The following is a 15,057-nucleotide window of genomic DNA, read 5'->3' on the forward strand; positions in this document are numbered from 1 at the left end:
GCTTCTCTGAGCCCTGTCCAGCCGGACTCGGGGAGGGGAGAGCTGCTTGGGAGAGGGGAGAAGGAAGGAGAGAGTCTTCCAGTCTTTCTCCAGGGAGACGATGCCTCATCCCCACTGATCTCAGCCTGAGCAGTGACTTCTGAATTTTTCTCGGCTGAGATCATTAGTCCTAGACCCTCAGAGAACTCTCCTTTGCACTGCTGAGAAAAGTAATCAGGACTCAGTGCAATGACTGGCTTTGATTTATGTAAGGATGTCTAGCAAGAGATACATATTGGCTGGTGAGGGGAGGATGGGAGATCTCAGGTTGTCCTGTGAGCCACATTTTTTTTTTCCCCCTTTAAATCAGTGGTTGATAGGGGTGGAGGTGCTGGATATTTCAAAAGCAAAAGGGGGAGAAAACCCATTAATCTTAGCCTGAAAAGGCTTTATGATAATGTTGCAGCATAATAGGAATCACCACAGTATGAAAACTAGAAACTGATTTTGGGTGGAAAAGCTATTCCAGTGAAAGCTGTTAAGCATCTCCAATCCCGTTGCCTCTGCCCAGCCAAGGGAGTAGAGAGATGATGTCCAGAGAAAAAGAGGAGGGAGAATGGGCAAGGAGGAGGGGAGGGGCCAAGGACAAGGAAAACTGAAAAGACTCTTTAGATACAACACATCAGAACAAGCAGAGATGGACACGACTACAAGGTTCCCTCCACCTTTCCTTGGCCAACTTCATTTATTACCTGAGGCAAATGCTGGATAGAAGAGACCAGCTGTTCAAGTCAAAGGCACAAATAAGGCTGGAGTCATTCTTCCTGTCAATTCTCCAACCCAAAGAGCTCCTGAATCCTTTTGACTTTGTGGGTCTTTTGGTATTCATGTAGCACGTAATCAGTCAAAAAGCCTTATCAAGGGCAGTGTTTCAATGCATACAAAGCACATTCCTTAGCCATTAATGTATTCATCTGATTCTCAGCAAAATCCTGTAAGATGGTTGTCATTTTTGCCTTTGCTTGGCAGCTCTGTTTCTCTCGGTTGCCATGCTCAATGCTTTAGACAGTGCCTGGCACAGCAACAGGGAGTACAGCGCACACTTGGTAGATATTTCAGGGAAGACTCTCCTAGTGCGTTCATACAGAGTTAAAGAAGAGAAGGATCCACGGACTACGAGAGCCTGCTAGGTCATGGTACGTTCCAGGTGAACACCCCGCTGTCCCCCACCATGCGTTCTCCTGGAGCTGACAAGGAATGGAGGGATCTTTCTCCCTTCCTTGGAGAAAATGACTTTCAGTGGTGGGAAGCCACAGGAGAGCAAAGATGACAAATCCGCTTGGCTCCGACTTTCATCCCTGGTTTCTTGTTAATCAACAGAGAGACCAAATGCTTTCCAAAGGATAAGAAACTAAGCGTGATCATTATGCTCAAATAAGTAAATAGGACTAGAAATATTAGCAAAGTGTGAGCTTGTCTGGTTATCAGAACAAACTTCTAGATGTAAAAAAAAAAAAAAGTTTCAAGGGGCACTGAGTCCCTTTAATAACACGAGGCTTCACACACTGACCATCCTCTGTGTGCTGGGCACTGTGCCAGGCATGTTACATGCCTCAACTCTTTTCATCCTGCCAATAAGTCTATGACGTTGGTCTTATGAAACTCATTTTACGGAAGAGGAAACAGCCTCAGATGGTTAAGTAATTCCATGGTGGGGAGCAGAATACTTGTGATACTGTGGGTCCAGAGAGCATGCCAAACTTTGAAGGAATAAAACATGGGTTACAATATCAATTATACAGCTTCTCACCATATCACCTACTCTGATGATGTCTAACCCACAAGGGGTACTATAAAACTCAAATGGGATGACATAGTTAATAGACGAACATATTCACAAATACATTAGCTCTGCTTCGACACATGAGGAAGAATTAACAAGTGAAAGCCTGGGAAGAGAAGATATTCCAAGCAAAGGGAACAGTTAGGAGAGAAAGTAAAATAAGATGATTGTGGTTTTGAGTGCAGCAGGAAAGCAGTAAGTGGGAAGGCCGGCAAAATAAGCTGAGCCCACATTATGAAGGGTCTTGTGTATCACTTTAAGGAAACTGAACTTCATGCTAAGACAGCTGGGGAGTTAGTGAAGACTTTCAAGCAACCAAATGAAGGTTGTCTTTCAGAAAAACCAACGTTTAGAGTCACAGATACTCTCCATCCATCCATCTATCCATCCATTCATCCACCCTTCCACCCATCCCTCCATCCATCGGTCCACCCACCCACCCACCCACCCATCCGTCCGTCCAGAGAATGGCTACCTCTGTCTGTGTCCAGGGCTAGGTTATATTCCCTGGAGCTTCCAGTCTAGTGAAATCAGTTAAGAAAATACTGTATCACTGCAGATAACACACAACTCTTGCCTGTACCAAGGGACCATGAGGGGCCATGAGGACACCTCAGAGTCCCTAAGGAGGAAAAAGGAACACACCCAGGAGACTGATAAGCTGGGTGGTGACAAATTTGGGAGAAGGGTTGAGAAAAGGAAAGGGAAGGAAAGGCGGGGAGGAGGAGGATAGATAGGGGAGGGGAAAAGAGGGAAGGGAATGGGAGGGAGGGTGGGAGGGAAGGGAATGGGAGGGAGGGTGGGAGGGAAGGAAAGAAAGGAAAGGGCAAGGAACAAAAGTACACAGGAACTGTTACTTCACTACAAGTACATACCTTTTTATATGAAAAGTCACATGTTTATATAAGCTATCCACTAGAGATCAGGCAATAGATGTGTGTGAAATATATTTATACAAACCCACACTAATTTAAATTTACATTTATGACAATCTGTACAGACGTCTATTACACATCTTTGTGTATATACACTGCAGCTGTTGACACAAACACTGTTTATAAAAACTCGGTGCCAAGTTTTTTCTAGATGTATACTTCAGCACACCTGAAATATTCTGGGCACAAAAATGGGGAAAAGATTCACACAAGTAAGAAAAAAATGAAAACAGCCAGTGCCATTCGTTACCCTCTCACGGAAAACCCAGCAGTTGCAATGTATTATATGCTTGCATAAGTGATCTGAACTGAGATTTGAGTCAATCAGATCTAGCTATCTGATTCCTGAGCTACGAGCGTATCGTGGTATTGAATATCTCAGAAAATATTCATCTGTGAAGTACAGTGTTTGCTCAAGAGAAGGGAAAATAGGGTTTTTTTTTGGTACAACTACGTTCTGTGGCCAAAGGCAAGAATTTCTGTGATTATATTTTTCCTGAAGTTCACAAGATGGAGTTAGTGGAACATAGTGAATATGCCATAAATATTTGTTAAGTGAAGAATTTTCTGTCTTGTTAATGTGAAGTTCAAACTATGAGGTTGTGGCTCTGTGGAATATCCTAGCTGGAAAGGACATTCTGTTGATAAGATGCTATCTTCATAGAAGCAAAGTGACTCACTCAAGGGCACAGAGCTCATTGATGGCCAGGCTCAGACCAAAACCCCAACCCCGTCATCCTCCTCACCCCCATGCTCTTTCCCCTACCCCAAAGATACGTCTGGCATCGCTCACAGATTGGGGAGTTTTATGTTTGAGAAGTCCAAAAACTTAAACACGCAAAGATAAATAGGATGAAAATGAGTTGAGAAAAACATTGCAGAGCTTGGCTCATGGAAAAGTTTATTTCTTCAAGAATATTAAAAGGGTCTGAGCCAAATGGATCACAGAGCCTGTAATAGGATGCTCTAAAAAAAGAACAGTGTCTTTTCCTGGCCTGCGTGTACTAAATTTGCATATCCTAAAGGAAACCCAGGGCTGCTGGGTTTTCTTGGAGGCCTGAGTCAACTCTGGGTACAGGGCAGGTGGTTCAACACTTCAGGGGGGCTCTGCTCCACAACTCCTGTTTAAGAGGGTTGGGGATGAACCAGGAGCAGACCTAACCAACTGACAGTTTGGTTGGATGGTGGTGCAGGGTGATACCAGGGAATTATTTCATTCATTCAAGTGGCAGAACCAACTGAGATGATTTTAGCCAGAAAAGTCACAGGGTAGTCTTGCTACTCCATCCACCCAGTGTGCACGTGTGCATGTTCAGCCGTGTCTGACTCTTTGTAACACCATGGACTGTAGCACACCAGGCTCCTTGGCACATGGAGTTTCCCAGGCAAGAATACTGGAGCGCGTTGCTATTTCCTACACCAGGGGATCTTTCTGACCCAGGGATCAAACTCACACGTCTTGCTTGTTCTGCACTGACAGGTAGAACTCTTTACCACTATGCCACTTGGGAAGCCCCATCGTCCTCCCAAATCTCTTTCAATTCCACTGACTCTTCTCCAATCTCACTGCCATTGACCTCAGCCAGGCCACCACCATACCTCTCCTGGGTTCCTACAACAGCCACTTAGATGTACCCTCCTCCCACCCGCCCCCAGCCCCACCCCAGGTCTACTCAACCCCCAACCTGTTCATCACAGAGCAGACCAGGTGATCTTTTATAACAGGCACATCTCACCATCTCCCAGACCCCTGCCAAGGCACGTGGCATCTCCTTATGACCCTCAGAATAGTCCAAACCCATCCTCATCTGCTCATTACACATCTCACTGCAGCTCAACTGCCTCCTAGCCTATACCTTTCTCTCCATACCCGTTTAAGTTCCTACCCCATTATCTGTTCTTGTACATAGTATCTATGTCATTACCATATTGTGGATTAAAACTGAGAGACTTGAAAACACAGGACACATACGCATGCATCCCATTAGCTATCTAAGCAGTAAGACACCACATGCCATGCAGTTGCTGGGAAGCACCGCTGGACACTCAGGAGAGAAAGCGAGTGAACAAGGTAAACTGTGTCATAGTATCATTATGAAAATATCTTTTCCTTGGAGGACACACTAAGAAGACTTAGGAGGCCTTTAATTCTCCAGATCACACTAAAATAACCAGTGCTCTCAACAGTCACCTCCTCTCACATTCTTAAATGCACCTTGCTGACTGATACGCTGACGGTTCCTCGGCAGGGCATAAGTCTCAGTTTGGGGGGAGGTCCCCCACTTCCTACTTGTCTTCCCACACTCTGTAGGTCTATCAGCACCAGCTTCATCACACCAGATGGAGAACGCTCCCGGATACTCATCTGACTCTCCTATCAGATAGCCAGCTCTGCAGAGTCCCCATGCCCAGCACAGTACCTGCCTGGTGCATAGTCCCTGCAGTGGGCAGAGAGGAGACGGGTTGTTCCTTGCATGGAAGAGACACAGAGCTTCTTCTGGGAGAACCCAACGTGGGTTCAGTTTGGGTAAAAAAGTCACCACTGCAGATTTCAGGAAGAACTTTCTAGCAGATGGCGCTAGAATGGGGAGACCAAGGAAATACATGAGCTGGTGCTGGGTGCTCACGAAGGGGATTCCTGCCCAGGGTGGGAACTGGGGCCAGGTGACCCCAGGCAACCCTTCCATGTCTGACAGCCCATGATTCTGTGAGGCCGAGCTGAGGGCTCCTCCCAGGCACCCCTTGGGCTTTCCATTCCTGATGGGTCTGTTTAGAGTTCCCCAGTTCGACCCTCCTTTTTATTTCAAGCTACTTTAGAAGATATCAGAGCATAGCGCTGCCATTTTTCTCCCTCACGTTTCCTCTCTGATCCTTCTCCGTTGCTTTATTCTATCTCTGGCTTTCTCTTTTTCAACCTTCTTTCTAAAAATATAAAGGAGAATGGGGGAGTTCTCACTGAACCTCAGTGAAGAGTCAGATTCTGCTTCCTCAGGTAGCTGGGGGTCCCTACCCAAAGACGGTTGGCCTGAGCCACCCCGCAGAGCATGAAGAGGGATTTGGGTGGGGGGCTTCTGTGTGGACATCTCCGAGGGCAACAGAGGGCGAGACAGAGGGCTGAGAGGGGGTGCGGGGTTTCTGCCAGCCTGGCTTCAGGGACTAGACCTGTGCCTTGAAGAAAGAGACACCACAGAAGGACCCAGAATGGGCAATTGGCCATGAGATTCGCCATGTTGCAAGCTGTCTTGCTTCAGGGCCAAGTGACAGGGCGACAAAGCATTGGGTGAAAAACACTTTCTTAATTTCTCTAGAAAACTGAGGGGCTGTGGCAGTGAGTGTAAGGGAGCAGAGACTGTTGGTCTGCAGGGAGGCCTGGGAGACTGCCCCACCCCTAGCATGGAAGGTCTGTGGGTGGAGTCTACAACCATGGCCGTCCTGAGGCGCTTCCCTCCAGTGTCTTGCTGATACACGGATTCTGACAAGGAAATGACATGGCAGGAGTCTGAGAGGAAAAACTGCGACATGTGGAAGACTGCCTTGGGTATTCCCAGGAATAACTGCAGAAGAATCAAAGGCTCGTGATGCCCTGAAGTCCTCCAGTATGCGTGTTGATTCTGACGTGAGCTTGTTTGTACCCACAAGCTGTCAAGGTCTAGGCCACAGACAAACACACACACACACACACACACACACACACGGTGTCTTATCAGGTATGTGGCCTTGGGTATTTGATTCCTTAGGGGCTTTGCTTCTTCATATGTAAAGTGGGATGACATACCCAGGACAGTTCAGGTGCTCAAAAAGACTTGTGCTCAACAAATGCATGAATACTGGCCTTGGTGGAGGGGAAAGGGCACACGCTCCTAGCAATACAATGAATAAATTCTGGAGCTCCAATATACAGCATGGTGACAACAGTGGACAATACTGTATTGAAAAACTGCGTAACAACTAGATATTAAACATTCTCACTGCTTTCCCCCCTGCAAAAAAAAAAGAAAAAAAGAAAGAAATGTGTGCAGTGACAGGTGCGGTGACTTTAAAATAAATGTGCTCTGCCATGCTAAGTTGCTTTAGTCATGTCTGACTCTCTTCGACTCCACAGACTGTAGCCCACCAGTCTCCTCTGTCCATGGAACTCTCCAAGCAAGAATACTGGAGTGGGTTGTCATTTCCTTCCAGGGGATCTTGCCAACCCAAGGGTCTATCAGTCATCACACTGTATACCTTAAATCTACACAATATTAAAAGTCAATTATATTTCAGAAAAAATTCATTTTTGGGGGGGTCAGAAAAAAGAGACCTAAAAAGAAAAAAAAAATACTGGGCTTTCAGGGCAATCTTAAGATCAAATGAGATGGTACATGCTGCTGCTAAGTCGCTTCAGTCGTGTCCGATTCTGTGCGACCCCACAGACGGCAGCCCACCAGGCTCTCCCATCCCTGGGATTCTCCAGGCAAGAACACTGGAGTGGGGTGCCATTTCTTTCTCCAATGCATGAAAGTGAAAAGTGAAAGTGAAGTCTCTCAGTCGTGTCTGACTCCTAACGACCCCATGGACTGCAGCCCACCAGGCTCCTCTGTCTATAGAATTTTCCACACAAGAGTACTGGAGTGGGGTGCCACTGCCTTCCCTGGATGGTACATGAGAAAGATTATTAAAATCACAAAGTTCTATCTACATTGAAAGAGTTCTTTGCATACCCAACCTGCAAAAGAGCCCCCAGCCCGGCTTACCTTCTGCTTCCCGAGGACTCCAGTGTCCTGATGGGCCGCAGGGCATCGGGGAGGAGGCATTGAAGGCATACTGCACCAGGAATCTCCCTTCCAGGCAAAGGTCACATGCTGATCCCAATTCTCTAGGAGGCCAAGGAAAGAAGGAAATGCACCGACTTAGGAACGGTTGAATGAGATCCCAACTCAACTGAGCCAAAGGTGTAGGTGACAACAACCGCTCCCCTATTGTCCTTATTCTCCCCTGGACTACGAGGAGATCCAACCAGTCAATCCTAAAGGAAATCAACCCTGAATATTCACTAGAAGGACTGATGCTGAAGCTCCAGTACTTTGACCACCTGACGTGAAGAGCAGACTCATTGGAAAAGATCCTGATGCTGGGCAAGACTGAAGGCAAAAGAAGGGGCCGGCAGGGAACGAGAGACTAAGACAGTATCACTGACTCCACGGACATGAATTGAGCAACTCCAGGAAACAGTGGAGGACAGAGGAGCCTGACGAGCTACAGTCCGCAAGGTCACAAAGAGTCAGACGCAACTTAGAGGCTAATCAACAATACTAAATCCTCCCTATCTGTGTCAGAGCTTCCAGAATACGACCATAAGTGAAATTCCTCCCCATCACCCAGGAGGGCCTTTCTTGGGTCTAAGCGTCTTCTGTTCTGATGGTGGACACACTTAAATTTAAAGCAGCCCAGAATCAACAGGTGAAAGGCTTACTGCCTGTGCTATTTCTTCATTTCATCAATGATTAAAAGTTCCACCGCAGATTTGACACGTGGTTGTGAGAAAATCTTTTACCCATCGGACCTCAAATTTTATTCTTTTAACAACCTCTGTCTGGTACCCACTACGTGCAGGAATTATCAGGATCCTAGGTATTAAATAGGAAGAAGGAATGGTTCAGTTCCTTCAGCTGAAAATGACTGAGCTGAACTAGACAGTGCTTAAAGAACCTTCTAGCTCTGACATTCAGGGGATAGATGAGTCACTCTTGGATTTTACAGTCAAAAGCAGTTTCCTTACCATGCCATCTAATTCACTTCAGCAGCTTTCCAAGGGGCAAGCCAATCCCTCAATGGGACAAACCCCAGCAGTGGAATATGACAGTGGCTTTCCCCATCAGCTAGTATCTTATGTGTCTGGATTCAATCTCCCTTTAACCACAACAGCCTTTGGGATCCTACTTGTTCTCCAGACTTGGCCCCTGTTCAGGAGATAGTTGCTAGGAAGAGAGAGGGATAATAGCCCTCTTCTCCTGTACTAGGGTGAGCAAGCCCAAAACTCTGAAAATCTGAGCAACTTCTACAGAGCAAGTGGAGGGGGAAAATATCAAGAAAGGTCATAGCCCAACCCATTATTTCTCAAAATGCAATGGTCCTGCCAAAATCTCCTTCCTAAAAGAATCACCACCCTTCAACAACCTGAAAGACACAAGGGAGGGACCCTATCTCAAGCCTTAGGGCTTTTGCTTCACAGAGAAGCTCCACAGCCCCAGGGCTCACATGCTTGCTAACATCACAGTCTGCAGCTGGTCCTCGTTCCTCCGCCACCCAGCTGCCAGGGAGCTCATCCCCAAACCTAAATCTGAATACCTTCTGCCTCTGCTTATCTGCTAATATGGTGACCAACATGTGTAGTTGCTGGATGGGTAGATGGATAAATACCAGTCACTCCAACATGTTGCTAAGACGCATGACTAACCTAGTCTAGACCCTCAAATTGCGTATTCTGCATCATCAGCTTTATCATCAGAAATATGAAATCATACACAGGTATAATTTTATATGCACACTAATATTTAGTGATAGGAGAATGATTGAACAATCTAAGGTCAATCTGCTCAATGGAACAGTAAGCAGTTGGTACGAACACTCAAAGATCATTAAAGTGTATGGAAAATGTGTTATAATGTTAAGGGAAGAGTCATATTCAAAACTGAACCTTATAGCAGCATCTCAATGCTGTTCAAACACCGTAACACGACAAAACACTACCAGCAGCTATTTCTAGGTGGTGGAACTCAGGCTGATTGCTCTCTCCCTACTCCCATTCCTTCTGGTTTTCTGAACTTTCTCTGTATTTTTCAGTATGTATGAGGTGTTCTTGAACTAGCAATAATGATGATTATACAAATGCACCTGGAGGCAGAGGATGAAGGGTGGAGAGAGAGGTGCTCAGCACCCAGTCTGGTTCCATTACAATGACCACAATCCACGCATAGCAGCTGAGAGTCACAGGACTGGCTTTATGACGACAATGAGATTACAAACATCCTTGTATGAATCCAGATTGCACTGATCTTAATGGTAACTGAGCTTTCTACTCTAGATGCCTTGCTTTAGAGGAAATGCATGTAGTCACCTGTACTTCACTGAGTTCTTGACAACTGTAGGTTCCCTATAAATACTTTGATGAATTAATAAAACGTCATCCACCTGACAGTAAATGGGCCTTATTTACACAGAGTTCCACAAAGGGCATTCCCTCATGCTCAATCATGGGTTCGCATGTTCATTCACTGGATACTCATTGAACACTCTGGTTGCTAGCACTGTGCAGCTACCAGACATTAACCAACCACGGGAGAGGATGTGGGACCTGCCCTCACAGACCCTGCAATCCAAGCAGAGGCAACAGTCCCTAAACCAGCAGGAAAATAATGTGTATAAAGTACAGGTTGAATCACTGCTAGAAGGAAAGTCGATAGGTGATGTAGGCGAGACTAATGAGGGGTTGTGCAGGGCTTCAGATGGGCGCAACGCTGGCGGACCTTAGTGCAGGTATGATGAAGAACGACACCAACAGCGGGAGTGAAGCAGCCCCGGCTCAGTCTAACGGTATGGAAAGGACCGAGGCGGGAGGACGGCCTTGGTCCATGGAGGGCCTGAAGGAAACTCGAGTGGCAAGAGTCAGAAGTGAAAGACAGGGCAGTAAGAGCCAGTGGGCGAGCAGGCAAGGACCACAGGGTGGCAGGCTCTGCAGACTCCTTGCAGATTACACATAAAAGCAATGGGAAGGTACTGGAGGGTTATCACATGGGTGACATGATCCAATCCACATTTTTAAAAGGTCAGCCTGAGTGACGAATGAAGAATAAATTGGGAAAAGAACAGCACAGGTAAAAGCAAAGTCAGGAAATAAAGAGCAAAGGTGTGATCCTGTATATGGTGGGTGACGTTCCCATTTTACAGATAAGGAAACTGAGGATCATGGGTACAGAGTAACTATACCAAGGTCAAAGCTCAGAAAGTCACAGTCAAAACACACTTTACCAAAACCATGCCATATTCTATACATTCAGGGTATGTAAAATGTGTTTCTAACCTTTGGCATTTATTTGATTTTAATGCGCACCTGTACCTACACAGACAGAAACACACACACACGCACTGAAATCATAGAAACACAGGATGCTAAAGGATGCTAACACTGGAAGAGATCACCTTTCTTACTCAGGGTCCATGAGAATTAAAGTTTAAAGCTCCAAATCTGTGCCATCTACTTCAGCAGCCCCTAGTAACATGTGGCTATTCAAATCTAAATGAATTAAAATTAATACAGAATTCATTTCAGTTCCTCAGTTACACTCGTCCCAGTTCAACTGCTCCCTAGCCACAGTTGGCTTATGGCCACCACACTGGATATTACAGAAAGTTCTACTGGGCTTCTCTAAGGTATCCACTGTACAGAAGGAATTAAGCTCTCTCCTAGGCATCTAGAATGGTACTAGTTATGTACTATCCTTAGGAGAATTGAGAAAATAGTCACTCACGTCATTTTCTACGTTCTGAGACTTGGAAAAAGAACCTTGGCTGAGAAAGCCTAGATTCCCCTTTAGTTTACAGATCAGAAAACTGAGGCCAAAGAGGAAGAAGACATGAAGTTGCAAAGACTTCAGACTCAGATCTCTTGGTTCCCAGTCCAGCATTCTTTCTACTGTATACCACAGGCCATTGTTCAGAAAACTGAAACCATCCAGTCAACACATGTTTGCAAGACAGATAAAAATGAAGGAGTTAAAAAAGCCAAGGGTGGCCTTGAATTATTTATTCAGTTGCCCATGTGTGAGGACACCGGCGGTGGGAGGATCTGAGTATGTTTTTTTAAGGAAAACCCTTGTATTCTCTTCGACCACAGATGTGAGGAACAGCAGGAGGACATGACGATGGCCAGGGGCTAGAGGTTGGCATTGATGAATGGAGTGGAAAACATCAGAGATTCTGCAGGAAAAGAGGATTTCAAGTAGCTCAACAGCTCTGAAAAACTCTGTACAAGATGGGAGCTAGTGTTTCCTGAGCACAGAGTGTGTGTGCTAGGCATATCACAGAGGTCATCTTATTAAATTCCCCACAGAAGCTAGGTGGAGTGGGTATGGTTAGCACTTTTTATGGAAGAATACTCAAGAAGGCCAGAAAGGATCAGAAGGGTGAGACAACTCACCCAAGGTCCCCTAGGCTGGGAGTGGTAAAGCAGAGTCTGGAATACAGACCGCTTGACATCAAAGCTTGTGCACTTTGTACTAAGTCAATTTCCATGAGTACGAACTCCTTGTGTATGGGAGATGGATAGATTCATTTCTTTAAAACAATTTATTGAACTTGCTGACCTACTTTCTTCAGTCACAGACTATAGTCTACATAGCTGTTAACCCTAATTAGATATGTTTCTAAAATGTCAGTTTTAATTTAACATATGATAACTCCATTATGAAATCTTAGACGGAACAGAATAGCTATTGTATGAGCCTCAAGTACCAACTGACTATAGGTTATTAAAAACATACTGATTGAAGCTGAGGGCCCCATGTAATAGAGACATATCTCATTACACAACAATTAACCCTCCAATAGGTTTCCAACAATCAGATGGTATTTATTTAATGGACAATAACTGCTTTATGAAATACAAATTGAATACACACACAGGAAGCTTCATTTACAAAACTTCCATTTTTAAGTGGAATCGAGGCTAAGGCTTGACCAAAAGTCTGATACTTCTCATCGCCACAGGAAAAATAAATAAATCCACGGGCTGCTGGAAAGGCTGCTCCGAAGTGTCACATAAGGTTTCCCAAACCCAGCTCTGAGCTCCCAGTGAGGGCGGCTGGGGCAGAGGAAGGGGGTTTCTACAGAGCATCTAAGGAGTGCCTTTCCTTTCTCCATGATCACATTCATCCAGCTGTCAAAGAAGGTTCTCGATTCAAGGACAGATAGTACTGAAGGAAAACTGGAGCCCAAATGTAATAGTGGTGCCATGCTCTAATATATTATTATGCACACACACACATCCTTGTGAGAGCTCCTTGCCACATTTTATGGCCTGTATAAAGGGGAGAGTAACACCTCCCTCATAATTCAAGGTTTGGAAAAACTTAATGAAAGAACATGTGAGCCTGAGATGAGACACTGCAAAATGTGGGTCGGAGCCTGGCTCCCACCACTTTCTATGGGCTTCTGGCCAAATCTCTTTGCCTCTTTGAACTCCAATCCCTTCCTCAGCTGGCAAATGAAGAAGTTGATTCCCCTTTTACAGAAATTACTGAAGAGATGGAATGAGATCGTACAGCAAGCATTTAGTATAGAATCCAGAGCAGAGTGAGCAATTGATAAACAGCATGCACAACCCTTGAGTAATATTAATTCATCATCAGTTCAGTTCAGTTCAGTTCAGTTGCTCAGTCGTGTCTAACTCTTTATGACCCCATGAATTACAGCACACCAGGCCTCCCTGTCCATCACCAACTCCCGGAGTTCATTCAGACTCACGTCCATCAAGTCAGTGATGCCATCCAGCCATCTCATCCTCTGTCGTCCCCTTCTCCTCCTGCCCCCAATCCCTCCCAGCATCAGAGTCTTTTCCAATGAGTCAACTCTTCATATGAGGTGGCCAAAGTACTGGAGTTTCAGCTTTAGCATCATTCTTTCCAAAGAAATCCCAGGGCTGACTCCTTCAGAATGGAATGGTTATTATTTCCACCATCGTCAATATTATGTTATCATTATTGAATAAAACATTCCCAAGAAGGGCTGGGAGGGGGCAAAAATACTAATCCACACTAATTTATAGCCAAGTTCCAACAAAATTAAATGTCAACCTTTTAGTACATCTTCATGATCCTTTAAAATCCCCTAAAGCTTCAGTGCCTTGGGGAGACCCAATGTTGAAAGGCACCACAAGAAATGATTTCATTCATGTTTCCACCTTCAGACCACTGAGGCATCATTAGACCCACCTTTCAGTGGAGTATAAGACTCAGGGGGAGAAACTGACTTGCCCAAGGCCATACGGCTAGTAAGTAACTGATAGGCGCTCAACTAAGGCATCTTGTGCGTTGATTTATCATCCCTTGATCTTCTAAAAAGTCTACCTTCAGTTCTATTAAACAACAAAGGCAAAGATGCTCATTATACAAAAATACATGTATATATATATATATATATATATATGCAGTGTACCCTTCATGTATAATGTACCCTTCTTATATTGTACTATGTGTATACAAAGGTGTTAGCTCATTAACCAGAGGCAGGTTAAACGCCCAAGCTCATGAGATGTGACCAGCACCTCCATTCCAGACGAGGTTCAGGCGACAGAAGTTTCCAGGTTTTTAACAATAAAATACAGCTTAATATTCACCACAGAAATTATGCATCATTACTCATCAATTTCTGTTAGCAATCACTTATGGATTCCCTGACCCCCATATCTACAACATGTCTGTACGGAGCAGTCGCCGAGCCAGTTAGTCCTTGAGTGTGTGTATTATTCCCTGAGTCATGTTCAACTCTGTGTGACCCCATGGACCGTAGCCCACCAGGCAGGCTGCTCTGACCATGGGATCCTCCAGGCCAGAATACCGGAGTGGGTTGCCATTTCCTTCTCCAGGGGATCTTCCTGACCCAGGGATCGAAGCCGGGTCTCCTGCATTGCAGGCCCATTCTTTACCATCTGGGCACTTGTGGGCACTTGTTAAACGAGAGCAACAATAAAAGACAGAGAAATCCCTCTCCAAGGCTGCTTCCCTTCCAAGTTTCCCCTTCTTGGCAGGAGAGAGAGAGAGGGATCAACACTTCACAGGCCACACTCACCTTTCAAAGACGTGGCCGTCGATGGGAGGGAACCACTCCAGCATCACAGAGCCGGTCGTGTGGCCCACGACCTGGGGGGCGAGGGCGATGGGCGCCGGCTTCCTGGAGGGCTGCCAGCCTTGGTACACCAGGTCCAGGTAACAGTGCATTCTGGCTACTTGATTGGGTGTGAAGGAGTCGGTGCAGTCGTCATCTGCAAGCAGGCAGAGGGAGAGATAAGCACCTCATCGCACGGACGGACAGGCAAGAGAATGATGATGCCTCCCGGGCGGCCCGGAAGCCAGCACCCTGGCCCTTGCCAGCTGGGAGCTGGCCTCTTCCAGTGCTCGAGAGTTAATGGTCTGTGAACAAATTAGTGCAGTCATCACGTCTGCAGACAGGTGAGAGGGAGCATTAGGAGGGGGAGGGCGGATGGGACTGAAAAGGCACGTCATGGGAAAGGACAAGGGCAAGACGAGCCACTTTCCATGGGCCCCC

At 45.8% G+C, this 15,057-nt stretch overlaps 1 protein-coding gene across 1 annotated transcript in view; it reads right to left on the reverse strand.

Moving 5' to 3' along the window:
* PAPPA (pappalysin 1) overlaps positions 1-15,057 on the reverse strand; it is a 262,349-nt gene that overhangs the window by 178,865 nt on the left and 68,427 nt on the right. Inside the window, exons 5-6 of the mRNA XM_069573842.1 lie at positions 14,581-14,773; positions 7,491-7,612 (exon numbers count right to left, since the gene is read on the reverse strand). Coding sequence (XP_069429943.1) covers positions 7,491-7,612; positions 14,581-14,773 — 315 coding nt within the window. The remainder of the gene's footprint in view (positions 1-7,490; positions 7,613-14,580; positions 14,774-15,057) is intronic.

The sequence above is a fragment of the Ovis canadensis genome, chromosome 2, assembly GCF_042477335.2.
Source record: "Ovis canadensis isolate MfBH-ARS-UI-01 breed Bighorn chromosome 2, ARS-UI_OviCan_v2, whole genome shotgun sequence".
Lineage (NCBI taxonomy): Eukaryota > Metazoa > Chordata > Mammalia > Artiodactyla > Bovidae > Ovis > Ovis canadensis.